The 27,652-nt window shown below is 46.0% G+C and overlaps 1 protein-coding gene across 3 annotated transcripts in view; it reads left to right on the forward strand.

Moving 5' to 3' along the window:
* LOC118366602 (phospholipid-transporting ATPase IH-like) overlaps nucleotides 1–27,652 on the forward strand; it is a 93,526-nt gene that overhangs the window by 57,935 nt on the left and 7,939 nt on the right. For 2 of the 3 annotated variants that reach the window (XR_008089840.1, XM_052493203.1), the window contains exons 15-29: nucleotides 3,063–3,134; nucleotides 4,435–4,508; nucleotides 4,611–4,714; nucleotides 7,229–7,410; nucleotides 14,291–14,524; nucleotides 17,107–17,284; nucleotides 17,410–17,512; nucleotides 17,698–17,843; nucleotides 18,068–18,127; nucleotides 18,221–18,348; nucleotides 18,724–18,859; nucleotides 20,061–20,084; nucleotides 26,510–26,575; nucleotides 26,894–26,997; nucleotides 27,100–27,265. Coding sequence is in view for 2 of the 3 variants with exons in the window: in XM_052493203.1 (XP_052349163.1) it covers nucleotides 3,063–3,134; nucleotides 4,435–4,508; nucleotides 4,611–4,714; nucleotides 7,229–7,410; nucleotides 14,291–14,524; nucleotides 17,107–17,284; nucleotides 17,410–17,512; nucleotides 17,698–17,843; nucleotides 18,068–18,127; nucleotides 18,221–18,348; nucleotides 18,724–18,859; nucleotides 20,061–20,084; nucleotides 26,510–26,575; nucleotides 26,894–26,997; nucleotides 27,100–27,265 (1,777 nt within the window). In the remaining variant the exon portion in view is untranslated. The remainder of the gene's footprint in view (nucleotides 1–3,062; nucleotides 3,135–4,434; nucleotides 4,509–4,610; nucleotides 4,715–7,228; nucleotides 7,411–14,290; nucleotides 14,525–17,106; nucleotides 17,285–17,409; nucleotides 17,513–17,697; nucleotides 17,844–18,067; nucleotides 18,128–18,220; nucleotides 18,349–18,723; nucleotides 18,860–20,060; nucleotides 20,085–26,509; nucleotides 26,576–26,893; nucleotides 26,998–27,099; nucleotides 27,266–27,652) is intronic. The other variant, XM_052493204.1, reaches the window with a different exon arrangement.

Raw genomic sequence — 27,652 nt, forward strand, 5'->3', positions numbered from 1 at the left:
AGTGAAGAACACACACACCCTGAAGAACACACACACACTGAAGAACACACACACACAGTGAAGAACACACACACCCTGAAGAACACACACACACTGAAGAACACACACACACAGTGAAGAACACACACACCCTGAAGAACACACACACACTGAAGAACACACACACACAGTGAAGAACACACACACCCTGAAGAACACACACACACTGAAGAACACACACACACTGAAGAACACACACACACAGTGAAGAACACACACACCCTGAAGAACACACACACCCTGAAGAACACACACACACTGAAGAACACACACACACAGTGAAGAACACACACACCCTGAAGAACACACACACACTGAAGAACACACACACACTGAAGAACACACACACACAGTGAAGAACACACACACCCTGAAGAACACACACACACTGAAGAACACACACACACAGTGAAGAACACACACACCCTGAAGAACACACACACACTGAAGAACACACACACACACTGAAGAACACACACACACAGTGAAGAACACACACACCCTGAAGAACACACACACCCTGAAGAACACACACACACTGAAGAACACACACACACAGTGAAGAACACACACACCCTGAAGAACACACACACACTGAAGAACACACACACACTGAAGAACACACACACACAGTGAAGAACACACACACCCTGAAGAACACACACACCCTGAAGAACACACACACACTGAAGAACACACACACCCTGAAGAACACACACACACTGAAGAACACACACACACTGAAGAACACACACACACTGAAGAACACACACACACAGTGAAGAACACACACACCCTGAAGAACACACACACCCTGAAGAACACACACACACTGAAGAACACACACACCCTGAAGAACACACACACACTGAAGAACACACACACACAGTGAAGAACACACACACACACACACTGAAGAACACACACACACTGAAGAACACACACACACACAGTGAAGAACACACACACACACACCCTGAAGAACACACACACCCTGAAGAACACACACACACACTGAAGAACACACACACACAGTGAAGAACACACACACACAGTGAATAACACACACACACACTGAAAAACACACACACACTGAAGAACACACACACACACACACAGTGAAGAACACACACACACACACACACACACACACACACACACACACACACACACACACACACACACACACACACACACACCCTGAAGAACACACACACACTGAAGAACACACACACCCTGAAGAACACACACACACTGAAGAACACACACACACAGTGAAGAACACACACACACACTGAAGAAAACACACACACACACACACTGAAGAACACACACACACACACAGTGAAGAACACACACACACACACTGAAGAACACACACACACACACTGAAGAACACACACACACTGAAGGACACACACACACTGAAGAACACACACACACACTGAAAAACACCCACACACTGAAGAACACACACACACTGAAGAACACACACACACTGAAGGACACACACACACTGAAGAACACACACATTCTGAAGAACACACACTCACTGAAGGGCACACACACATTGAAGGACACACACACACTGAAGGACACACACGCACACTGAAGGACACACACACACTGAAGAACACGCACACACTGAAGGACACACACACTGAAGGACACACATACACTGAAGGACACACACACACACACACACACACACACACTGAAGAACACACACACACACACACTGAAACATACACACCCACTGAAACACACACACTGAAACACACACACACTGAAACACACACACACAAACACACACAAACACATTCTGAAGGACACACACACACTCTGAAGGACACACACACATACTGAAGGACAAACACACACATACTGAAGGACACAGTACATGCACACACTAAGCAATACATGCACACACTTAACAATACACACACACACTTGGTGATACACACACTTAGGGATAATACAGACAAGCACACAAATAGTCATGACTTTTCTCTAACCTACTGAACACTCTCTCCCTCTCATCTCACTCTCTGTACCCCTCTCCCTCTCATCTCACTCTCTGTACCCCTCTCTCTCTCTCTCTGTCCCCCTCTCTCTCTCTCTCCCTCTCTGTACCCCTCTCTCTCTCTCCCTCTCTGTACCCCTCTCTCTCTCTCTCCCTCTCTGTACCCCTATCCCTCTCATCTCACTCTCTGTACCCCTCTCTCTCTCTCTGTCCCCCTCTCTCTCTCTCTCCCTCTCTGTACCCCTCTCTCTCTCTCTCCCTCTCTGTACCCCTCTCCCTCTCATCTCACTCTCTGTACCCCTCTCTCTCTCCCTCTCTGTACCCCTCTCCCTCTCATCTCACTCTCTGTACCCCTCTCTCTCTCTCTCTCTGTCCCCCTCTCTCTCTCTCCCTCTCTGTACCCCTCTCTCTCTCTCTCCCTCTCTGTACCCCTCTCCCTCTCATCTCACTCTCTGTACCCCTCTCTCTCTCCCTCTCTGTACCCCTCTCCCTCTCTTCCTCTCTCTCTCTCTCTCTCTCCCCCCCTCTCTCTCTCTCTCCCTCTCTGTACCCCTCTCTCTCTCTCTCTCTCCCTCTCTGTACCCCTCTCCCTCTCATCTCGCTCTCTGTACCCCTCTCTCTCTCACTCTCTGTCCCCCTCTCTCTCTCTCTCTCCCTCTCTGTCCCCCTCTCTCTCTCTCTCTCTCCCTCTCTGTACCCCTCTCCCTCTCATCTCCCTCTCTGTCCCCCTCTCTCTCTCTCTCTCCCTCTCTGTACCCCTCTCTCGCTCTCTCTCTCTCTCCCTCTCTGTCCCCCTCTCTCTCATCTCCCTCTCTGTCCCCCTCTCTCTCTCCCTCTCTGTCCCCCTCTCTCTCTCTCTCCCTCTCTGTACCCCTCTCTCGCTGTCTCTCTCTCTCCCTCTCTGTCCCCCTCTCTCTCTCTCCCTCTCTGTCCCCCTCTCTCTCATCTCACTCTCTGTCCCCCTCTCTCTCCCTCTCTTCTCGCTTTCTGTCTCTCTTAGGTTGGGGTACACATATCTAAGACTCAAAGACCGTCATATGGAGATTCTCAATAAGGAGGATGAGATTGAGAGGTGGGGCTCTGCTCACAACATCTTTTAATTTGGCCTTTCATATTTCACAGCTTCCTGAGAAAGCATTGAGTTACCATAGAGTTACACATTCATATTCCAAGTTATTAATTCAATCTAATTAATTAATAGAAGTTAAATCCATATTGCTGCCAATTGTCAAAAGCTAGATACATTAGATGGTGTGTTTAAAATGTTGCAATAAGACAACTTAACTGTATTAAGACAACACTACCAAGAGTGTGAAAGCCCTGTGAGAAGACACACAGAAGAGTGTGAAAGCCCTGTGAGAAGACACACAGAAGAGTGTGATAGCCCTGTGAGAAGACACACAGAAGAGTGTGAAAACTCTGTGAGAAGACACACAGAAGTGTGTGAAAGCCCTGTGAGAAGACACACAGAAGAGTGTGAAATCCCTATGAGAAGACACACAGAAGAGTGTGAATGCCCTGTGAGAAGACACATAGAAGAGTGTGAAAGCCCTGTGAGAAGACACACAGAAGAGTGTGAATGCCCTGCGAGAAGACACATAGAAGAGTGTGAAAGCCTTGTGAGAAGACACACAGAAGAGTGTGAATGCCCTGTGAGAAGACACATAGAAGAGTGTGAAAGCCCTGTGAGAAGACACACAGAAGAGTGTGAAATCCCTATGAGAAGACACACAGAAGAGTGTGAATGCCCTGTGAGAAGACACATAGAAGAGTGTGAAAGCCCTGTGAGAAGACACACAGAAGAGTGTGAAAGCCCTGTGGGATGACACGCAGAAGAGTGTGAAAGCCCTGTGAGAAGACACACAGAAGAGTGTGAAAGCCCTGTGAGAAGACACACAGAAGAGTGTGAAAGCCCTGTGAGAAGACACACAGAAGAGTGTGAAAGCCCTGTGAGAAGACACACAGAAGAGTGTGAAAGCCCTGTGAGAAGACACACAGAAGAGTGTGAAAGCCCTGTGAGAAGGCACACAGAAGAATGTGGGAGCAGAAGCCAGTAGATCGTGTGGGACAGTGGTTCTTGTCAAGGGTATAAATAGCAGGTTTGGATCCCATAGGCACTGCTTGTATAACATCCGTATCTACATCCCCCTCTGCAGTGGGCTGTCTACGAAACAGCTGTTTAGAGAGAACGAAGGAGGAAGAAAGGGAGGGAGAAGAGATAAGGGAGGGACAGAGAAGGATAATTCCTCTTTACAAAGGCCTGTTGTGTTTTTGCTTGTCTCTAGCCACTCGTGTTGCTGTGTACATTGTTAGAATGTGCTGTGTATTTTGTCTGATATTAAATGAGACGTCTACTCTGGCGTGTGTCCCAGGTTTGAGCTGCTACACGTGCTGAACTTTGACTCTGTCAGGAGGAGAATGAGCGTCATTGTCAAGTCTAGTGCAGGTAACACACATACAAACACACACACATAGACATGATCTATCTCTACATGATCTTCTGTCACTCACACTCTCTTAACTATTGTCCCCTCCCTATTGTCCTCAGGGGAGTACCTGTTGTTCTGTAAGGGGGCTGACTCCTCCATCTTCCCCAGAGTGGTGTCAGGGAAGGTGGGGCAGGTGCGGGCGCGGGTGGAGCAGAACGCTCTGGTAAGGCTACACATACACACAAACACACAGCATATGTTTTACTATCCTTTTGGGTACCTTAAATTGATTTCCATTCAAAATAATTTCTTCCCTATTTTCCTAACCCTAACCTGGCCCTTTACCCTAACTTCTAGCCCTAACCTGACCCTTTACCCTAACTCCTAACCCTAACCTGACCCTTTAACCTAACTCCTAACCGTAACCTGACCCTTTAACCTAACTCCTAGCCCTAACCTGACCCTTTACCCTAACTCCTAATCCTAACCTGAACCTTTACCCTAACTCCTAACCCTAACCTGACCCTTTAACCTAACTCCTAACCCTAACCTGACCCTTTACCCTACCTCCTAGCCCTAACCTGACCCTTTAACCTAACTCCTAACCCTAACCTGACCCTTTACCCTAACTCCTAACCGTAACCTGACCCTTTAACCTCCTAGCCCTAACCTGACCCTTTAACCCAACTCCTAACCCTAACCTGACCCTTTAACCTCCTAACCTGACCCTTTACCCTAACTCCTAACCTGACCCTTTAACCTAACTCCTAGCCCTAACCTGACCCTTTAACCTAACTCCTAGCCCTAACCTTACCCTTTAACCTAACTCCTAGCCCTAACCTGACCCTTTACCCTAACTCCTAACCCTAACCTGACCCTTTAACCTAACTCCTAACCCTAACCTGACCCTTTACCCTAACTCCTAACCCTAACCTGACCCTTTAACCTCATAACCTGACCCTTTACCCTAACTCCTAACCTGACCCTTTACCCTAACTCCTAACCTGACCCTTTAACCTAACTCCTAGCCTGACCCTTTACCCTAACTCCCAACCTGACTCCTTATATGCCTGTACCATCACTAAAACTATACAGTGCGTTGGGAAAGTATTCAGAGCAATAGACTTTTACCACAGTTTGTTACGTTACACCCTTATTCTAAAATCGATTCAATAAAAACATTTCCTCAGAAATCTACATACACAACCCCATAATGACAAAGCGAAAACAGGTTTTTACATAAGTATTCAGACCCTTTGCTATGAGACTCAAAATTGAGCTCAGGTGCATCCTGTTTCCATTGATCATCCTTGAGATGTTTCCACGACTTGATTGGAGTACAATTGTGGTAAATTAAATTGATTGGACATGATTTTCAAAGGCACACACCTGTCTATATAAGGTTCCACAGTGGACAGTGCATGTCAGAGCAAAAACCAAACCATGAGGTCAAAGGAATTGTCTGTGGAGCTCCGAGACAGGATTGTGTCGAGGCACAGATCTGGGGAAGGGTATGAAAACATTTCTGCAGCATTGAAGGTCCCCAAGAACAGAGTGGCCTCCATCATTCTTAAATGGTAGAAGTTTGGAACCACCAAGAAACTGAGCAATCGGAGGAGAATATCTTTGGTCAGGGAGGTGACCAAGAACCCAAAAATCACTCTGAAAGAGCTCAAGAGTTCCTCTGTGGAGATGGGAGAACCTTCCAGAAGGACAACCATTTATGCAGCACTCCAGCAATCAGGCCTTTATAGTAGAGTGGCCAGACAGAAGACTCTGCTCAGTAAAAGGCACATGACAGCCTGTTTGGAGTTTGCCAAAAGACACTTAAAAGACTCTCAGACCATGAGAAACAGGATTCTCTGGTCTGATGAAACCAATATTCAACTCTTTGGCCTGAATGCCAAGCGTTACGTCTGGAGGAAACCTGGCACCATCCCTACAGTGAAGCATGGTGGTGGCAGCATCATGCTTTGGGGATGTTTTTCAGGGTCGGGGACTGGGAGACTAGTCAGGGTCGAGGGAAAGAGGAACGAAGCAAAGCACAGAGAGATCCTTGATGAAAACCTGCTCCAGAGCACCCAGGACCTCAGACTGGGGTGAAGGTTCACCTTCCAACAGGACAACGACCCTAAGCATACAGCCAAGACAACTCAGGAGTGGCTTCAGGACAAGTCTCTGAATGTCCTTGAGTGGCCCAGCCAGAGCCCAGACTTTAACCGGATCGAACAACTCTGGAGAGGCATGAAAATAGCTGTGCAGCGACTCTCCCCATCCAACCTGACAGAGCTGCTTGAGAGGATCAGCAGAGAAGAATGGGAGAAACTCCCCAAATACAGGTGTGCCAAGCTTGTAGCATCATACCCAAGATGAATTGAGGCTGAAAGTGCTGCCAAAGGTGCTTCAACAAAGTACTGAGTAAAGGGTCTGAATAGTAATGTAAATGTGATATTTCATTTTTAAAAATGTTAATTAATACATTTGCAAAAATGTATAGGAAACTGTATTTGCATTGTCATTATGGGGTGTTGTGTGTAGGTTGATGAGAACAAAAATATATTTAACCAATTTTAGAATAAGGCTGTAAAGTAACAAAATGTGGAAAAAGTCAAGGAGTATGAATACTTTCCAAATGTACTGTGTATATTCAGTCACACAACCCTTCTTATACTTACTATAGTGATAGGGCCACAGTACGAAGAGAGAACCCTAACCATCTCACCTTTACCTCTGTCAGGAGGGCTTGCGGACCCTGTGTGTGGCATACAGAAGTCTCTCCCTAGCAGAGTACGAGGAGGCGTGTCATCAGCTGAGCGACGCCAAGCTAGCCCTGCAGGACAGGGAGCAGCGACTGGCGCAGGCTTATGACCTCATCGAGAGGGACTTCACCCTGCTGGGGGCCACGGCTGTGGAGGACAGGTAGGAGAACGGGACACAGGAGGCAGTAAGAGAGAGGAAGCCACTTAAATATATACAGTTGAAGTCAGAAGTTTACATACTCTTAGGTTGGTCTCATTAAAACTTGTTTTTCAACCACTCCACAAATGTCATGTTAACAAACTATAGTTTTAGCAATTCGGTTAGGACATCTACTTTGTGCATGATACAAGTCATTTTTCCAACAATTGTTTACAGACAGATTGTTTAATTTATAATTCACTGTATCACAATTCCAGTGGGTCAGAAGTTTACATACACTAAGTTGACTGTGCCTTTAAACAGCTTGGAAAGTTCCAGAAAATGATGTCATGGCTTTAGAAGCTTCTGATAGGCTAATTGACATAATTTGTGTCAATTGGAGGTGTACCTGTGGATGTATTTCAAGGCCTACCTTCAAACTCAGTGCCTCTTTGCTTGACATGTGAACATCAAAAGAAATCAGCCAAGACCTCAGAAAAAATTGTAGACCTCCACAAATCTGGTTTATCCTTGGGAGCAATTTCTAAATGCCTGAAGGTACCACGTTCATCTGTACAAACAGAGGTAGGAGGTAGGAAAATGATGTGGATATATTGAAGCAACATCTCAAGACATCACTCCAAGTTAAAGCTTGGTCGCAAATGGGTCTTCCAAATGGACAATGACCCAAAGCATACTTCCAAAGTTGTGGCAAAATTAAGGACAACATAGTCAAGGCATTTTAGTGGCCATCACAAAGCCCTGACCTCAATCCCATAGAAAATGTGTGGGCAGAACTGCAAAAGCGTGTGTAAGCAAGGAGGTCTACAAACCTGACTCAGTTACACCAGCTCTGTCAGGACGAATGGGCCAAAATTCAATTAACTTATTGTGGGAAGCTTGTGGAAGGCTACCTGAAACATTTGACCCAAGTTAAACAATTTAAAGGCAATGCTACCAAATACTAATTGAGTGTATGTACACTTCTGACCCACAGGGAATGTGATGAAATCAAAGATTAAATAAATAATTCTCTCTGCTATTATTCTGACATTTCACATTCTTAAAATAAAGTGGTGATCCTAACTGACTTAAGACAGGGAATTTTTTACTAGGATTAAATGTCAGGAATTGTGAAAAGTGAATTTAAATGTATTTGGCTAAGGTGTAGGTAAATGTACAACTTCAACTGTATATACATTCTCCATGGACTTTACAGTGTCCTAAAACATTTTGGAATTAGTGCTACCGGATGCAAATCTCTGTTTCAAAAAGCCTTGGCTTTCCTAACTGACTGAGTATATATTGGTTCCTGACTTCCCTGAAAAGTTGCATATCGCGGGGGCTAATGTACTTGTCCTCTTGCTTAGTTTTGCACCGGGGCCTCCCACTCATCTTTCTATTCTGGTTAGAGCCAGTTTGAGCTGTTCTGTGAAGAGAGTAGTACACAGCATTGTACGAGATCTTAATTTTCTTGGCAATTTCTTGCATGGAATAGCCTCCATTTCTCAGAACAAGACTAGACTGACAAGTTTCAGAAGAAAGTTATTTGTTTCTGGCCATTTTGAGCCTGTAATCGAACCCACAAATAATGATGCTCCAGATACTCAACTAGTCTAAAGAAGGACCGTTTTATTGCTTCTTTAATGAGAACAACAGTTTTCAGCTATGTAAACATAATTGCAAAAGGGTTTTCTAATGATCAATTAGACTTTTTAAAATGATACTTGGATTAGCTAACACAACGTGCCATTTGAACACAAGGGTGGTGGTTGCTGATAATGGGCCTCTGTACGCCTATGTAGATATTCCAGAGAAAACCTGCCATTTCCAGTTACAATAGTCATTAACAATGTCTACACTGTATTGTCTTTCAAAAACAGGACATTTCTAAGTGACCCCAAACTTTTGAACAGGGATGTGTATATGTAAGAGAAAGGCAGAAAGAGGGAGACCCATTTTTATTGTTTATTTCACTTTTGTATATTATCTATTTCACTTGCTTTGGCAATGTTAACATCTGTTTCCCACGCCAATAAAGCCCTTGAATTGAATTGAGCTGAGTGAATGTAACTGTGGCCTGAAAGAATCAGGGGAGTGGAGTTAAAAAGAGAGCAGGGAAAGAAGAAGAGGGAGAGAGCAGGGAAAGAGGGAGAGAGCAGGGAAAGAGGGAGAGAGCAGGGAAAGAGGGAGAGAGCAGGGAAAGAGGGAGAGACTAGGACAGATCAGGGAAAGAGGGAGAGAGCAGGGAAAGAGGGAGAGACTAGAAGAGAGCAGGGAAAGAGGGAGAGACTAGGAGAGAGCAGGGAAAGAGAGAGAGACTAGGAGAGAGCAGGGAAAGAGGGAGAGACTATGAGAGAGCAGGGAAAGAGGGAGAGAGCAGGGAAAGAGGGAGAGAGCAGGGAAAGAGGGAGAGACTAGGACAGATCAGGGAAAGAGGGAGAGAGCAGGGAAAGAGGGAGAGACTAGGAGAGAGCAGGGAAAGAGGGAGAGACTAGAAGAGAGCAGGGAAAGAGGGAGAGACTAGGAGAGAGCAGGGAAATAGGGAGAGACTAGGAGAGAGCAGGGAAAGAGGGAGAGACTAGGAGAGAGCAGGGAAAGAGGGAGAGACTAGGAGAGAGCAGGGAAAGAGGGAGACTAGGAGAGAGCAGGGAAAGAGGGAGAGACTAGGAGAGAGCAGGGAAAGAGGGAGAGACTAGGAGAGAGCAGGGAAAGAGGGAGAGACTAGAAGAGAGCAGGGAAAGAGGGAGAGACTAGGAGAGAGCAGGGAAAGAGGGAGAGACTAGGAGAGAGCAGGGAAAGAGAGAGAGACTAGGAGAGAGCAGGGAAAGAGGGAGAGACTAGGAGAGAGCAGGGAAAGAGGGAGAGACTAGGAGAGAGCAGGGAAAGAGGGAGAGACTAGGAGAGAGCAGGGAAAGAGGGAGAGACTAGGAGAGAGCAGGGAAAGAGAGAGAGACTAGGAGAGAGCAGGGAAAGAGGGAGAGACTAGGAGAGAGCAGGGAAATAGGGAGAGGCTAGGAGAGAGCAGGGAAAGGGGGAGAGACTAGGAGAGAGCAGGGAAAGAGGGAGAGACTAGGAGAGAGCAGGGAAAGAGGGAGAGACTAGGAGAGAGCAGGGAAAGAGGGAGAGACTAGGAGAGAGCAGGGAAAGAGGGAGAGACTAGGAGAGAGCAGGGAAAGAGGGAGAGACTAGGAGAGAGCAGGGAAAGAGGGAGAGACTAGGAGAGAGCAGGGAAAGAGAGAGAGACTAGGAGAGAGCAGGGAAAGAGGGAGAGACTAGGAGAGAGCAGGGAAAGAGGGAGAGACTAGGAGAGAGCAGGGAAAGAGGGAGAGACTAGGAGAGAGCAGGGAAAGAGGGAGAGACTAGGAGAGAGCAGGGAAAGAGAGAGAGACTAGGAGAGAGCAGGGAAAGAGGGAGAGACTAGGAGAGAGCAGGGAAAGAGGGAGAGACTAGGAGAGAGCAGGGAAAGAGGGAGAGACTAGGAGAGAGCAGGGAAAGAGGGAGAGACTAGGAGAGAGCAGGGAAAGAGGGAGAGACTAGGAGAGAGCAGGGAAAGAGGGAGAGACTAGGAGAGAGCAGGGAAAGAGGGAGAGACTAGGAGAGAGCAGGGAAAGAGGGAGAGACTAGGAGAGAGCAGGGAAATAGGGAGAGACTAGGAGAGAGCAGGGAAATAGGGAGAGACTAAGAGAGAGCAGGGAAGGAGGGAGAGACTAGGAGAGAGCAGGGAAAGAGGGAGAGACTAGGACAGATCAGGGAAATAGGGAGAGACTAGGAGAGAGCAGGGAAATAGGGAGAGACTAAGAGAGAGCAGGGAAGGAGGGAGAGACTAGGAGAGAGCAGGGAAAGAGGGAGAGACTAGGACAGATCAGGGAAAGAGGGAGAGAGCAGGGAAAGAGGGAGAGACTAGGAGAGAGCAGGGAAAGAGGGAGAGACTAGGAGAGAGCAGGGAAAGAGGGAGAGACTAGGAGAGAGCAGGGAAAGAGGGAGAGACTAGGAGAGAGCAGGGAAAGAGGGAGAGACTAGGAGAGAGCAGGGAAAGAGGGAGAGACTAGGAGAGAGCAGGGAAATAGGGAGAGACTAGGAGAGAGCAGGGAAATAGGGAGAGACTAAGAGAGAGCAGGGAAGGAGGGAGAGACTAGGAGAGAGCAGGGAAAGAGGGAGAGACTAGGACAGATCAGGGAAAGAGGGAGAGAGCAGGGAAAGAGGGAGAGACTAGGAGAGAGCAGGGAAAGAGGGAGAGACTAGGAGAGAGCAGGGAAAGAGGGAGAGACTAGGAGAGAGCAGGGAAAGAGGGAGAGACTAGGAGAGAGCAGGGAAAGAGGGAGAGACTAGGAGAGAGCAGGGAAAGAGGGAGAGACTAGGAGAGAGCAGGGAAAGAGGGAGAGACTAGGAGAGAGCAGGGAAAGAGGGAGAGACTAGGAGAGAGCAGGGAAAGAGGGAGACTAGGGGAGAGCAGGGAAAGAGGGAGAGACTAGGAGAGAGCAGGGAAAGAGAGACTAGGAGAGAGCAGGGAAAGAGAGAGAGACTAGGAGAGAGCAGGGAAAGAGGGAGAGACTAGGAGAGAGCAGGGAAAGAGGGAGAGACTAGGAGAGAGCAGGGAAAGAGGGAGAGACTAGGAGAGAGCAGGGAAAGAGGGAGACAAGGGGAGAGCAGGGAAAGAGGGAGAGACTAGGAGAGAGCAGGGAAAGAGAGACTAGGAGAGAGCAGGGAAAGAGAGACTAGGAGAGAGCAGGGAAAGAGGGAGAGACTAGGAGAGAGCAGGGAAAGAGGGAGACTAGGAGAGAGCAGGGAAAGAGGGAGAGACTAGGAGAGAGCAGGGAAATAGGGAGAGACTAGGAGAGAGCAGGGAAAGAGGGAGAGACTAGGAGAGAGCAGGGAAAGAGGGAGAGAAGAGGAGAGAGCAGGGAAAGAGGGAGAGACTAGGGGAGAGCAGGGAAAGATGAATAGACTAGGAGAGAGCAGGGAAAGAGGGAGAGACTAGGAGAGAGCAGGGAAAGAGGGAGAGACTAGGAGAGAGCAGGGAAAGAGGGAGAGACTAGGAGAGAGCAGGGAAAGAGGAATAGACCATGAGAGAGCAGGGAAAGAGGGAGACTAGGAGAGAGCAGGGAAAGAGGGAGAGAAGAGGAGAGAGCAGGGAAAGAGGGAGAGACTAGGGGAGAGCAGGGAAAGAGGGAGAGACTAGGAGAGAGCAGGGAAAGAGAGACTAGGAGAGAGCAGGGAAAGAGGGAGAGACTAGGAGAGAGCAGGGAAAGAGGGAGAGACTAGGAGAGAGCAGGGAAAGAGGGAGACTAGGAGAGAGCAGGGAAAGAGCGAGAGACGAGGAGAGAGCAGGGAAAGAGGGAGAGACTAGGAGAGAGCAGGGAAAGAGGGAGAGACTAGGAGAGAGCAGGGAAAGAGGGAGAGACTAGGAGAGAGCAGGGAAAGAGGGAGAGACTAGGAGAGAGCAGGGAAAGAGGGAGAGACTAGGAGAGAGCAGGGAAAGAGGGAGAGACTAGGAGAGAGCAGGGAAAGAGGGAGAGTCTAGGAGAGAGCAGGGAAAGAGGGAGAGACTAGGAGAGAGCAGGGAAAGAGGGAGAGACTAGGAGAGAGCAGGGAAAGAGGGAGAGACTAGGAGAGAGCAGGGAAAGAGGGAGAGAGAGAGAATAGGAGATAGATTTGTGGGAGATTCACTATCATGGATTTCCTGATTGATGATAGCTTGATTTCCTAATGGACTAGCCTTCTGGTGTATGGTACATGTTGACCGAGCCATGTACAGTCGTGGCCAAAAGTTTTGAGAATGACACAAATATTAATTTTCACAGAGTCTGCTACCTCAGTTTGTATGATTGCAATTTGCATTTTGCAAGTCCCTCTTTGCCATGCAAATAAACTGAATCCCCCCAAAAACATTCCCACTGCATTTCAGCCCTGCCACAAAAGTACCAGCTGACATCATGTCAGTGATTCTCTCGTTAACACAGGTGTGAGTGTTGACGAGGACAAGCCGGAGATCACTCTGTCATGCTGATTGAGTTTGAATAACAGACTGGAAGCTTCAAAAGGAGGGCGGTGCTTGGTATTGTTGTTCTTCCTCTGTCAACCATGGTTACCTGCAAGGAAACACGTGCCGTCATCATTGCTTTGCACAAAAAGGGCTTCAAAGAAGCCACGTCTCTCCAGGAAAAACATCAGGGACAGAGTGATATTCTGCAAAAGGTACAGAGATTGGACTGCTGAGAGAAGAAGTCACGAGAGAAGACAAGGTAGGCGTTACCCTCAGTCCTGTGTCATGCCAACAGTAAAGCATCCTGAGACCATTCATGTGTGGGGTTGCTTCTCAGCCAAGGGAGTGGGCTCACTCACAATTTTGCCTAAGAACACAGCCATGAATATAGAATGGTACCAACACATCCTCCGAGAGAAACTTCTCCCAACCATCCAGGAACAGTTTGGTGACGAACAATGCCTTTTCCATCATGATGGAACACCTTGCCATAATGCAAAAGTGATAACTAAGTGGATCGGGGAACAAAACATCAATATTCTGGATCCATGGGCAGGGAACTCCCCAGACCTTAATCCCATTGAGAACTTGTGGTCAATCCTCAAGAGGCGGGTAGACAAACAAAAACCCACACATTTGGACAAACTCCAAGCATTGATTATGCAAGAATGGGCTGCCATCAGTCAGGATGTGGCCCAGAAGTTAATTGACAGCATGCCAGGGCGGATTGCAGAGGTCTTGAAAAAGAAGGGTCTTTACATGATATTTTAATGAAATCAATATAAAATAGGTTGTTGATCAGTACTGTAATCATTGATACCTTGCAGTCTTTGAAAGGACTATACACTCTATAGTGATGCTTAATGCTATTAACCTATTGACTGTATTGACTCCTGTATTGACTGCTGTGTGCAGGCTCCAGGAGAAGGCAGCAGACACCATTGAGTCTCTCCATAAGGCTGGGATGAAGGTGTGGGTCCTGACGGGGGACAAGATGGAGACGGCGGCTGCTACATGCTATGCTAGCAAGCTGTTCCGCCGCTCCACCCAAATATTGGAGCTGACCAAGAAACGAACCGAGGAACAGAGTCTACATGATGTTCTGTTTGACTTGAGCAGAACCGTACTGAGACAGCGCTCCCTGTCGCGGTATGCTGCACACTCACACCAATGTGCGCTCGCACACAGCATGACCAGTACAAGTCAAATGTTTGGACACACCTACTCGTTCAAGGGTTTTTCTTTCTTTTTACTATTTTCTACATTGTGGAATAATAGTGAAGACACCAAAACTATGAAATAACACACATGGAATCATGTAGTAACCAAAAAAAGTGTTAAACAAATCAAATATGTGAGATTCTTCAAAGTAGCCTTGATGACAGCTTTGCACACTCTTGGCATTCTCTCAACCAGTTTTATGAGGTAGTCACCTGGAATGCATGTCAATTAACAGGTGTGCCTTGTTAAAAGTTCATTTGTGGAATTTCTTTCCTTCTTAACCTCTGGGATATGTGGGACGCTAGCGTCCCACCTGACCAACATCCAGTGAAAATGCAGAGCACCAAATTCAAATAAATTACTATAAAAATTAATCTTTCATGAAATCACATATGCAATACACCAAATTAAAGCTACACTTGTTGTGAATCCAGCCAATGTGTCAGATTTCAAAAAGACTATACGGCGAAAGCAAACAATGCTATTATCTGAGGGCAGCACCCCAGCAAACAAACACAGACAATCATATTTCAACCCTCCAGGCGCGACACAAAATGCAGAAATAAAATATAAATCATGCCTTACCTTTGACAAGCTTCTTCTGTTGGCACTCCAATATGTCCCATAAACATCACAAATGGTCATTTTGTTCGATTAATTACGTCCACATATATCCGAAATGTCAATTTATTTGGCGCGTTTGATCCAGAAAAACACCGGTTCCAACTCTCACAACATGACTAGAACATTACTCATAAGTTACCTGTAAACTTTGTCCAAACATTTCAAACTACTTTCCTAATTCAACTTTTGGTATTTTTTAACGTAAATATTTAAGATGGGATTAACTGTGTTCAATACCGGAGGAAAACAAAGTGGAGCTTGCTTTTCAGGTCACGCGCCTCTAACGAAGAGTACACTTCTCTCTACCCTCATTCTGAACAGTGCTACTTCTTAATTTCTCAAAGAAAAAACCTCAACCAATTTCTAAAGACTGTTGACATCCAGTGGAAGGAACTGCAAGAAAGTCCATTGGAAATCTGGATTCCCAATGAAAACCCATTGAAAAGAGAGTGACCTAAAACAACAAAAAATCTGAATGGTTTGTCCTCGGGTTTCGCCTGCCAAATAAGTTCTGTTATAACTTCAGTGTGTTTTCTATCTAAATCTAATAATAATATGCATATCTTAGCTTCTGGGCCTGAGGAGCAGGCAGTGTACTTTGGACACGCTTTTGGACACCTATCCCAGAGAAGTTCATGCATTTCTGCCTATCAGTTGTGTTGTGATTAGGTAGGGGTGGTATACAGAAGAGCCCTATTTGGTAAAAGACCAAGTCCATATTATGGCAAGAACAGCTCAAGAAGCAAAGAGAAACGACAGTCCATCATTACTTTAAGACATGAAGGTCAGTCAATCCGTAAAATTTCAAGAACTTCGAAAGTTTCTTCAAGTGCAGTTGCAAAAACCATCAAGCGCTATGATGAAACTGGCTCTTATGAGGACCGACACAGGAAAGGAAGACTCAGAGTTACCTCTACTGCAGAGGATAAGTTCATTAGAGTTACCAGCCTCAGAAATTGCAGCCCAAATAAATGCTTCACAGAGTTCAAGTAACAGACACTTCTCAACATCAACTGTTCAGAGAAGACTGTGTGAATCAGGCCAAACTAATACTAAAGGACACAAATAATAAGAAGAGACTTGCTTGGGCCAAGAAACACGAACAATGGACATTAGACTGGTGGAAATCTGTCCTTTGGTCTGATGAGTCCAAATTTGACATTTTTGGTTCCAACCGCTGTGTCTTTGTGAGACGCAAAGTAGGTGAACTGATGATCTCTGAATGTGTGATTCCCATCGTGAAGCATGGAGGAGGAGGGGTGATAGTGTGTGAGTGCTTTACGGGTGACACTGTCGGTGATTTAATTCGAATTCAAGGCACACTTAGCCAGCATGGCTACCACAGCATTCTGCAGCAATAAGCCATCCCATCTGGTTTGCGCTTAGTGGGACTATCATTTGTTTTTAAACAGGACAATGACCCAACACACCTCCAGGCTGTGTAAGGGCTGTTTGACCAAGGAGAGTGATGGAGTGCTGCATCACATGACCCGACCTTAACCCGATTGGGATGAGTTGGACCGCAGAGTGAAGAAAAAGCAGCCAACATGTGCTCAGCATATGTGGGAACTCCTTCAAGACTGTTGGAAAAGCATTCCAGGTGAAGCTAGTTGAGTGAGTGCAAAGCTGTCATCAAGGCAAAGGGTGGCTACTTTGAAGAATCTAAAATATATTTGGAGTTAACACTTTTTTTGGTTTCTACATGATTCCATATGCGTTATTCCATAGTTTTGATGTCTTCACTATTATTCTACAATGTAGAAAATTGTAAAAATAAAAAACCTTGAATGAGTAGGTGTGTCTAAACTTTTTACTGGTACTGTATATGTACAGTATTCATGCATCTCTGTGTGTTAACATCTGTATATCTGTGTGTTTATCCCCAGGCTGTCTGTAGACTGTCAGGACTACGGTCTGATCATCGATGGGGCCACCCTGTCTGCTGTGCTCAAGCCCAGTCCAGAGAGCTCTGGCTCTGGGAACTACAGAGAGATCTTCCTGGAGATCTGTAGGAACTGCAGCGCCGTTCTCTGCTGCCGCATGGCGCCCCTACAGAAAGCACAGGTGGGTGTGATCTCACTTCCTGTCTCACATTAGGAATCCAGGGAGAGATGGTGTTTGGATGGATGGACGGTCGATCAGTCAGTCAAAGTGTTTAATGAGTTGTGGTATGACTGTTGTCTGTCCAGATTGTGAAGCTGATCAAGGCGTCTAAGGAGCACCCCATCACTCTGGCCATCGGAGACGGAGCCAACGACGTCAGCATGATCCTCGAGGCACATGTGGGCATAGGTAAGATCATCTCTACACTGATTGGCAAGCCCCATGTGTTTGTACTCTGATTGGTGGGAACCATCAGCTAGCACTCATCTTTCTTCTTTGATTGGTGGGGGGCTTTGGCTCCAAGATATCTCATTGGTGTATGTTTGTTTTCTGTCAATTAATCCATTAATCAACCAATCCCAATCTCTCTTAAGGCATCATGGGTAAGGAGGGTCGCCAGGCAGCGAGGAACAGCGACTATGCCATCCCAAAGTTCAAACACCTGAAGAAGATGCTGCTAGTTCACGGCCACATCTACTACATCCGCATCGCTGAGCTGGTGCAGTACTTCTTCTATAAGGTGGGCTTTACTACTGACACTAATACTGAGCATTTACTGAGATCACGTTGCAATTCTTTAGTAATGAATTACACAACTTGGGGGCTCAACACCACCCCAGTCTGGTAGCTGGTCCAGGACAGCACAAATCTCCAGGCTCTACGTTGCAAGTAGCTGAGTCAGTATAGAATGATGAACAATGTTTAGTCCTTACTTTGCTTATGCCCCTTTCTCTCTCTCTCCAGAATGTGTGCTTCATCTTCCCTCAGTTCCTCTATCAGTTCTTCTGTGGATTCTCTCAGCAGGTTGGTGGTCAAAATCACCCCAAATGACCTCACGGTTGCCTGTTTGGTCATGTGTAGTCTGTATATTACTGACTGCTCTGTGTCCCCGTAAAGCCCCTGTACGACACAGCCTACCTGACACTGTACAACATCAGCTTCACCTCCCTGCCCATCCTCCTCTACAGCCTCTTAGAGAAACACGTCAGCATAGAGGCACTGAAGAGCGACCCCACTCTGTACAGGTAAGGGGAACATCCCACCCAAATTAACACTTATTTGAAAGTCAATGTAATTCACAGGTTTTGTTTTGTTTAACAATTTTACTTCACTCTCACTTGCCACTATCTCCCCCCTTCTCTCTCTCTCTCCTCCCCCCATTCTCTCTCTCTCTCTCTCTCTCTCTCTCTCTCTCTCTCTCCCCCTATTCCCTCTCTCAATCTCTCAACCCCTCCTCTCATGATCTCTCTCTCGCTCTCTTTCTCTCTCCTCTCTCTCTCTTCCCTCCCCCCTTTCTTTCTCCCTCTCTCTCCCTCTCTCCCCACTCCCCTCTCAACCCCACCCCTCTCTTTCTCCCTCTCTCTCCCTCTCTCTACGCCTCCTCTCCCACCTTCTCCCAGGGACGTAGCTAAGAACTCTCTCCTGCGCTGGCCCGTGTTCCTGTACTGGACATGCCTGGGCTTATTCGACGCCTGTATCTTCTTTTTTGGTGCCTACTTCCTGTTCGACAACACCACCTTCACTAGCAACGGACAGGTGAGCCCCGGCAACCGCCTCCACAGAAAACTGTCAAGGACTAGTTGACAAGTTGCTCCCAACTACAGATCTAGAATCAGATGAGCAACACCAAGTCATAAGCATTGACTATTAGCTTGATTCAACAACACCCTGTTTGGCTCTAGTCAGAAGAGGTGCACTGTGTAGTTCAAAGGATTCCATTTGAGAGTCACAATAGTGATGGTCTCTAGAACACCCATCTCCACGTGATTGTCCAATAACACCAGAGTAAGACAATGTGGTCAGGTTTTGGTTATCTATGGGTAAGTTATGGTCAGGTTGTGGTTGAGTTGTGTTCAGGGTCTCAGTGGTCCTCTTTAGCTTGGCAACCATCAGGATTCCATTCATATGGAAAACGCTATTGCATCTTTCTCTGCACTGTTGATTTATGTCATATTAACTGTTGCCTTTGGTCCTGTTTTTTCTATTTAAGTTGAAACATCCTGGAATTAATTTATTCTATGTCCTGATTTATTTTCTTTCTTCTTCCTCCTCTCTGCTTCGTCTTCTCTTCTTCTTCCTCCTCTCTGCTTCGTCTTCTCTTCTTCTTCCTCCTCTCTGCTTCGTCTTCTCTTCTTCTTCCTCCTCTCTGCTTCTTTCTTCTTCTTCCTCCTCCTCTCTGCTTCTTCTTCTTCTCTTCTTCCTCCTCTCTGCTTCTTCTTCTTCTTCTTCTTCTTCTTCTTCTTCTTCTTCCTCTCTGCTTCATCTTCTCTTCTTCTTCCTCCTTTCTGCTTCGTCTTCTCTTCTTCCTCCTCTCTGCTTATTCTTCTTCTTCTTCTTCCTCCTCTCTGCTTATTCTTCTTCTTCCTCCTCTCTGCTTATTCTTCTTCTTCCTCCTCTCTGCTTCTTCTTCTTCTTCCTCCTCTCTGCTTATTCTTCTTCTTCCTCCTCCTCGCTGCTTCTGCTTCTTCTACCTCCTCTCTGCTTATTATTTTTCTTCCTCCTCTCTGCTTCTTCTTCTTCCTCTTCTCTGCTTCTTCTTCCTCCTCTCTGCTTATTCTTTTTCTTCCTCCTCTCTGCTTCTTCTTCTTCCTCCTCTCTGCTTCTTCCTCCTCCTCTCTGCTTATTCTTCTTCTTCCTCCTCGTCTCTGCTTCTTCTTCTTCTTCTTCTTCCTCCTCTCTGCTTCGTCTTCTCTTCTGCTTCTTCTCTCTTTATTTTGCTTTTCTTCCTGTTCCTCAGCTTATGACCACCAACACACAGATGGTAAGCCTGTCTCTCTCTCTCTCTCTCTCCCTCTCTCTCTCTGTCTATCATGTGCTTTTAACTTCTGTTTGTTTTTAGTTATGAGTTTAGCTTTGAGTTTTACCGTTTCATCCCGAAACATGGATCCATCCATCCTCACTCCGCTGTGTAGTTAGGTACCACATGTAGGGCCTCTCTACCAACACCTGACGTCAGCAGCTCCACTCTACTAATATACATACTAGTCTCTCCCCCACATCCTTATGTGTTGTCCTGGTAGTAGACTTAAAATAATGTGTGTGAGAAATAACTGTGTGTGTGTGTGTGTGTGTGTGTGTGTGTGTGTGTGTGTGTGTGTGTGTGTGTGTGTGTGTGTGTGTGTGTGTGTGTGTGTGTGTGTGTGTGTGTGTGTGTGTGTGTGTGTGTGTGTGTGTGTGTGTGTGGTAGTAGTAGTAGTACATAGACAACACATTTAGTGAGAAAAGCGGTCTCTCTGCTGTTTTAACAACATGTATTCATTCTAGCTGCACTGTCTTGGAGGGTGATCTCTCACCCTAACTACATTTCTGTGTTTGTAGAGAGATGTATTTCTAGAATTTCAAATCAAATCAAAGTTTATTTGTCACATGCGCCGAATACAACAGGTGTAGACCTTACAGTGAAATGCTTACTTACAGGCTCTAACCAATAGTGCAAAATAGGTGTTAGGTGAACAATAGGTAAGTAAATAAATAAAACAACAGTAAAAAGACTGGCAATATACAGTAGCAAGGCTATAAAAGTAGCGAGGCTACATACAGACACCGGTTAGTGGGTGGCGGGACACAATGCAGATAGCCCGGTTAGCCAATGTGTGGGAGCACTGGTTGGTCGGCCCAATTGAGGTAGTATGTACATGAATGTATAGTTAAAGTGACTGTGCATACATGATAAACAGAGAGTAGCAGCAGCGTAAAAGAGGGGTTGGGGGGGCACACAATGCAAGTAGTCTGGGTAGCCATTTGATTACCTGTTCAGGAGTCTTATGGCTTGGGGGTAAAAACTGTTGAGAAGCCTTTTTGTCCTAGACTTGGCACTCCGGTACCGCTTGCCATGCAGTAGTAGAGAGAACAGTCTATGACTGGGGTGGCTGGGGTCTTTGACAATTTTTAGGGCCTTCCTCTGACACAGCCCGGTGTAGAGGTCCTGGATGGCAGGCAGCTTAGTCACAGTGATTTACTGGGCCGTACGCACGACCCTCTGTAGTGCCTTGCGGTCAGTGGCCGAGCAATTAACGTACCAGGCAGTGATGCAACCAGTCAGCTCTCGATGTTGCAGCTGTAGAACCTTTTGAGGATCTCAGGACCCATGCCAAATCTTTTTAGTTTCCTGAGGGGGAATAGGTTTTGTCGTGCCCTCTTCACGACTATCTTGGTGTGTTTGGATCATTCTAGTTTGTTGTTGATGTGGACACCAAGGAACTTGAAGCTCTCAACCTGCTCCACTACAGCCCCATCGATGAGAAGGGGGCGTGCTCGGTCCTCCTTTTCCTGTAGTCCACAATCATCTCCTTAGTCTTAGTTATGTTGAGGGATAGGTTGTTATTCTGGCACCACGCGGCCAGGTCTCTGACCTCCTCCCTATAGGCTGTCTCGTCGTTGTCGGTGATCAGGCCTACCACTGTTGTGTCAACTGCAAACTTAATGATGGTGTTGGAGTCATGCCTGGCCATGCAGTCGTGGGTGAACAGGGAGTACAGGAGGGGACTAAGCACGCACCCCTGTGGAGCTCCAGTGTTGAGGATCAATGGGGCAGTTGTGTTGCTACCTACCCTCACCACCTGGGGGCGGTCCATCAGGAAGTCCAGGATCCAGTTGCAGAGGGAGGTGTTTAGTCCCAGGATCCTTAGCTTAGTGAAGAGCTTTGAGGGTAATATGGTGTTGAACGCTGAGCTGTAGTCAATGAATAGCATTCTCACATAAGTGTTCCTTTTGTCCAGGTAGGAAGGGCAGTGTGGAGTGCAATAGAGATTGCATCATCTGTGGATCTGTTTGGGCGGTATGCAAATTGGAGTTTCTGCGATGATGGTGTTGATGGGAGCCATTACCAGCCTTTCAAAGCACTTCATGGCTACGGACGTGAGTGCTACAGGTCTGTAGTCATTTAGGCAGGTTGCCTTTGTGTTCTTGGGCACAGGGACTATGGTGGTCTGCTTGAAACATGTTGGTATTACAGACTCAATCAGGGACATGTTGAAAATGTCAGTGAAGACACCTGCCAGTTGGTCAGCACATGCCCGGAGCACACGTCCTGGTAATCAGTCTGGCCCCGCAACCTTGTGTATGTTGACCTTTTTAACCTCTCTAGGGTATGCGTCCCACCTGGCCAACATCCAGTGAGATTGCAGAGCGCCAAATTCAAGTACAGAAATACTCATTATAAAAATTCAAATTTTACATAGGTTTAAAGATGAACCTCTTGTGAATCCAACCGATTTTAAAAATGCTTTACAGCGAAAGCATACCTTACAATTATTTGAGAACATAGCCCAGCAGACAAATCATTACAAACATTAACCAGCCAAGTAGAAGAGTTACACAAGTCAGAAAAAGAGAAATAATTAATCACTTACCTTTGATGATCTTCATATGTTTGCACTCAGAAGACATTCATTTATTCAATAAATGTTCCTTTTGTTCGATAAAGTCTCTCTTTATATCCGAAAACCTCTGTTTTGTTAGCGCGTTTTCTTCAGTAATCCACAGGCTCAAACACAGTCACAACCGGCAGACAAAAAAATCCAAATTGTATCCGTAAAGTTCATAGAAACATGTCAAACGATGTCTATATTCAATCCTCAGGTTGTTTTTAGCCTAAATAATCAATAATATTTCAACCTGACAATAACGTTGTCAATATAAAAGGTAAACAAGAAAGATGAACTTCTTGTGAAGAAAAGCTCTGTGACACGGCAGGGTCCACTCATTCAGACTGCTCTTACTCCCTCATTTTTCAGAATACAAGCCTGAAACCATTTCTAAAGACTGTTGACATCTAGTGGAAGGCATAGGAACTGCAATTTGAGTTCTAAGTCAATGGATACTGTAATGGCATTGAATAGAAAACGACAACAACAACAACAAAACTCTTTCTCAGGTTTTCGCCTGCCAAATCAGTTCTGTTATACTCACAGACATTATTGTAACAGTTTTGGAAACTTTAGAGTGTTATAATAATAATATAATATAATATATGCCATTTAGCAGACGCTTTTATCCAAAGCGACTTACAGTCATGTGTGCATACATTCTACGTATGGGTGGTCCCGGGAATCGAACCCACTATCCAAATATGCTAATTATATGCATATCCTATCTTCTGGGCCTGAGTACAATTACAGTTTAATTTGGGCATGCTTTTCATCCAAAATTCCAAATGCTGCCCCCTAGAGAAGTTAAAGGTCTTACTCACATCGGCTATGGAGAGCGTGATCACACAGTCGTCCGGAACAGCTGATGCTCTCATGCATGCCTCAGTGTTGCTTGCCTCAAAGCAAGCATAGAAGTGATTTAGCTCGTCTGGTAGGCTCGTGTCACTGGGCAGCTCGTGGCTGTGATTCCCTTTGTAATATGTAATAGTTTGCAAGCCCTGCCACATGAGACGAGCGTCGGAGCCAGTGTAGTATGATTAAATCTTAGTCCTGTATTGACGCTTTGTCTGTTTGATGGTTCATCGCAGGGCATTCTTGTAAGCTTTCGGGTTAGAGTCCCGCACCTTGAAAGCGGCAGCTCTACCCTTTAGCTCAGTGCGAATGTTTCCTGTAATCCATGGCTTCTGGTTGGGGTATGTACGTACAGTCACTGTGGGGACGACGTCCTCAATGCACTTATTGATAAAGCCAGTGACTGATGTGGTGTATTCCTCAATGCCATCGGAAGAATCCCTGAACATGTTCCAGTCTATGCTAACAAAACAGTCCTGTAGTTTAGCATCTGCTTCATCTGACCATTGGTGCTTCCTGCTTTCAGTTTTGCTTGTAAGCGGGAATCAGGAGGATAGAGTTGTTGGATAGAGTCCCACCATCTCTCTTCCTCTGTCACTCTACCTCTCCCTCCATCTCTCTTCCTCTGTCACTCTACCTCTCCCTCCATCTCCTTTCCTCTGTCACTCTACCTCTCCCTCCATCTCCTTTCCTCTGTCACTCTACCTCTCCCTCCATCTCTCTTCCTCTGTCACTCTACCTCTCCCTCCATCTCTCTTCCTCTGTCACTCTACCTCTCCCTCCATCTCCTTTCCTCTGTCACTCTACCTCTCCCTCCATCTCTCTTCCCCTGTCACTCTACCTCTCCCTCCATCTCTCTTCCCCTGTCACTCTACCTCTCCCTCCATCTCTCTTCCTCTGTCACTCTACATCTCTCTCATCTCTCTCTTGCTCTCCCTCTCTTTATCTATGACCCTTCCTCTCCCTTCATATTTCTCTCTTGCTCGCCATCTCTCTCCCTGTCTCTTTCTCCTCCTCCTCCTCTTCCATCTGTTCCTTCCTGAAGTTTCAAGGTTATTTACCATCGTTAGCTTAATATGAGACCTACATTAATGGGATGCCATACAACAGTAAAAGACCAGGTGAAATACAGGTGAAATGGACGTAGCTTGTTGCAGCATCAAACACTATAGTGTTTAGGATTGTAATCAGTGATGTAGTGGTAAAGAATATATGGGTAAAAGCTGATCGCCGTTCATGGTAAGTAAAGTAATGTTACCTATTCTTAAATGCATTTAGCCGTAAAAGATGGGTAAACGCTCGCGAAAAATAAAAAAGGTGTGTGAACGGCATTTACGTGCATTTATAATCAACTCCAACACAGGTTTAAATGAAGTAATTACAGTTAGTACCCTGTGCTCATATCGGTGTGAATAGTTTCAGCTGATATTTATCAATGGTTTCAACAGATGATCAATGATGGTGTTGACCGCTTGACTTTTTACTCATTTTGTTATGTTACAGCCTTATTCTAAAACAGATTCAATTACCCCTACACACAATACCCCACAATGACAAAGAAAAATGTTTTTTTGTGATTTTTACCAAATGTATTAAAGAAAAACCCGGAAATATCACATTTACATAAGTATTCAGACCATTTACTCAGTATTTGTGGAAGCACCTTTGGCAGCGTATGCAGCCTGGACTCTTCTTGGGTAGGATGCTACAAGCTTGGCATGTGTATTTGGGGAGTTTCTCCTATTCTTCTTAAGCTCTGTCAGGATGGATGGGGAGCGTCGCTGCACAGCTATTGTCAGGTCTCTCCAGAGATGTTCGTCGGGTTCAAGTCTGGGCTCTGGCTGGGCCACTCAAGGCAATTCAGAGACTTGTCCCGAAGCCACTCCTGCGTTGTCTTGGCTGTGTGCTTAGCATTGTTGTCCTGTTAGACTGGGGGCGAAGGGTCACCTTCCGAGGTCCTGAGCGCTCTGGAGCAGGTTTTCATCAAGGATCTTTTTGTACTTTGCTCCATTCATCTTTCCCTCGATCCTGACTAGTCTCCCAGTCCCTGCTGCTGAAAAACATCCCCACAGCATGATGCTGCCACCACCATGCTTCTCCGTAGGGATGGTGCCAGGTTTCCTCCAGACTTGCTTGGCATTCAGGACAAAGAGTTCAATGTAGTTTCTCGTGGTCTGAGAGTCCTTTATGTGCCTTTTGGCATACTCCAAGTGGGCTGCCATGTGCCTTTTACTGAAGAGAGTCTTCCGTCTGGCCACTCTACCATAAAGGCCTGATTGCTGCATAAATGGATGTCCTTCTGGAAGGTTCTCCCATCTCCACAGAGGAACTCTGGAGCTCTGTGATCATCGGTTTCATGGTCACCTCCCTGACAAAGGCCCTTCTCCCCCGATTGCTCAGTTTGCCACTGTGTTCTTGGGGACCTTCCATGCTGCAGAAATGTTTTGGTACCCTTCCCCAGATCTGTGCCTCGACACAATCCTGTCTCTGAGCTCTACGGACAATTCCTTCGACCTCATGGTTTGGTTTTCGCTCTGACATGCACTGTCAACTGTGTGACCTTATATATACAGATGTGTGCCTTTCCAAATAATGTCCAATCAATTCAGTTTACCACAATTGGACTCCAATCAAGTTATAGAAACATCTCAAGGATCATCAATGGAAACATGATGCACCTGAACTCAATTTCGAGTCTCATAGCAAAGGGTCCGAATAATTATGTAAATAAAGTATTTAAGTTTTTCATTTTGCAAACAGTTCTAAAAACCAGTTGTTACTCTGTCATGGGGTATTGTGAGGGAAAAAAGGATACAATCCATTTTAGAATGAGGCTGTAACATAACAAAATGTGGAACAAGTCAAGGGGTCTGAATCATTTCCGAATGCGCTGTGTAAAGGATGGATGAAATGTGTGCCTGATGAGGTGTGGCTGACTTCCTGCTCACTCTCTGTTCTTCTCTAGATGTTTGGGAACTGGACTTTCGGGACTCTCGTCTTTACTGTGCTGGTGTTCACGGTCACGCTCAAGGTGTGTGTGTGTGTGTTTACACCGTGTGAAGGAGTAAGAGACTGAGTGAATCTGATAATACATTTACATTTACATTTAAGTCATAATAGTGGATTGAATCATCTCTTTGCATGTATATGTCTGTGAGATAATAGATTGACTAGACTTTCTCATCAAGCGTTAGAGCTGTAAGCCCTGGAGGTGTTACTATGGACTGATTGATAAGTGTGTGTGTGTGTGTGTGTGTGTGTGTGTGTGTGTGTGTGTGTGTGTGTGTGTGTGTGTGTGTGTGTGTGTGTGTGTGTGTGTGTGTGTGTGTGTGTGTCCTGTGTGTTGCAGCTTGCCTTGGACACACACCACTGGACCTGGATCAACCACTTTGTCATCTGGGGCTCCCTGCTTTTCTATGTCATCTTCTCTCTGCTCTGGGGAGGCATCATCTGGTAGGCCTCTCATTCTTACAACTGACTGGTTCTTACTCTGTACATTATTCATTTCCCTTAAATATAGATATAGAATAACTAGATCCTCCCCTCTCCCTCCAGGCCTTTCCTGAACTACCAGAGGATGTACTATGTGTTCATGCAGATGTTGTCCAGCGGTCCGGCTTGGCTCGGCATCATCCTGCTCATTATGGTCAGCCTGCTGCCTGATGTGGTCAAGAAGGTCCTCTGCAGAACACTGTGGCCCACCGCCACCCATCTTGCACAGGTAGGACCACAACTTGACCACAGCTCAGGAAACACAACTGCACCAGTTAATTGAAGAGTCATTTGATTGCGGCCTTCAATATGTACAGTAGATAGTATGTAGACCTACATGTATAATCACATCAAAAATACCTTCTCTACTGACCAAAAGTATCCAGGTACAGCTGCCTCACACATGCCAGACGACTCAGTACTAAAACTCCTAAAACACTTGTCAATCTCAAGGCCGGATCTGGCCCGCGAGCCCATTCAATCCAGCCCGCGGGTGGTTTGAGTCATTTTATCGACATTGAAATGACTAAAAGCTAATCAAATTTTGACACAGAGGAAATATAATCCAATTTAAGTGCGGCCCTCCAGTCTGGTGAAGACTAAATGCGGCCCGCTG

The sequence above is a fragment of the Oncorhynchus keta genome, chromosome 34 (genome assembly GCF_023373465.1).
Source record: "Oncorhynchus keta strain PuntledgeMale-10-30-2019 chromosome 34, Oket_V2, whole genome shotgun sequence".
In the NCBI taxonomy this organism is placed as follows: domain Eukaryota; kingdom Metazoa; phylum Chordata; class Actinopteri; order Salmoniformes; family Salmonidae; genus Oncorhynchus; species Oncorhynchus keta.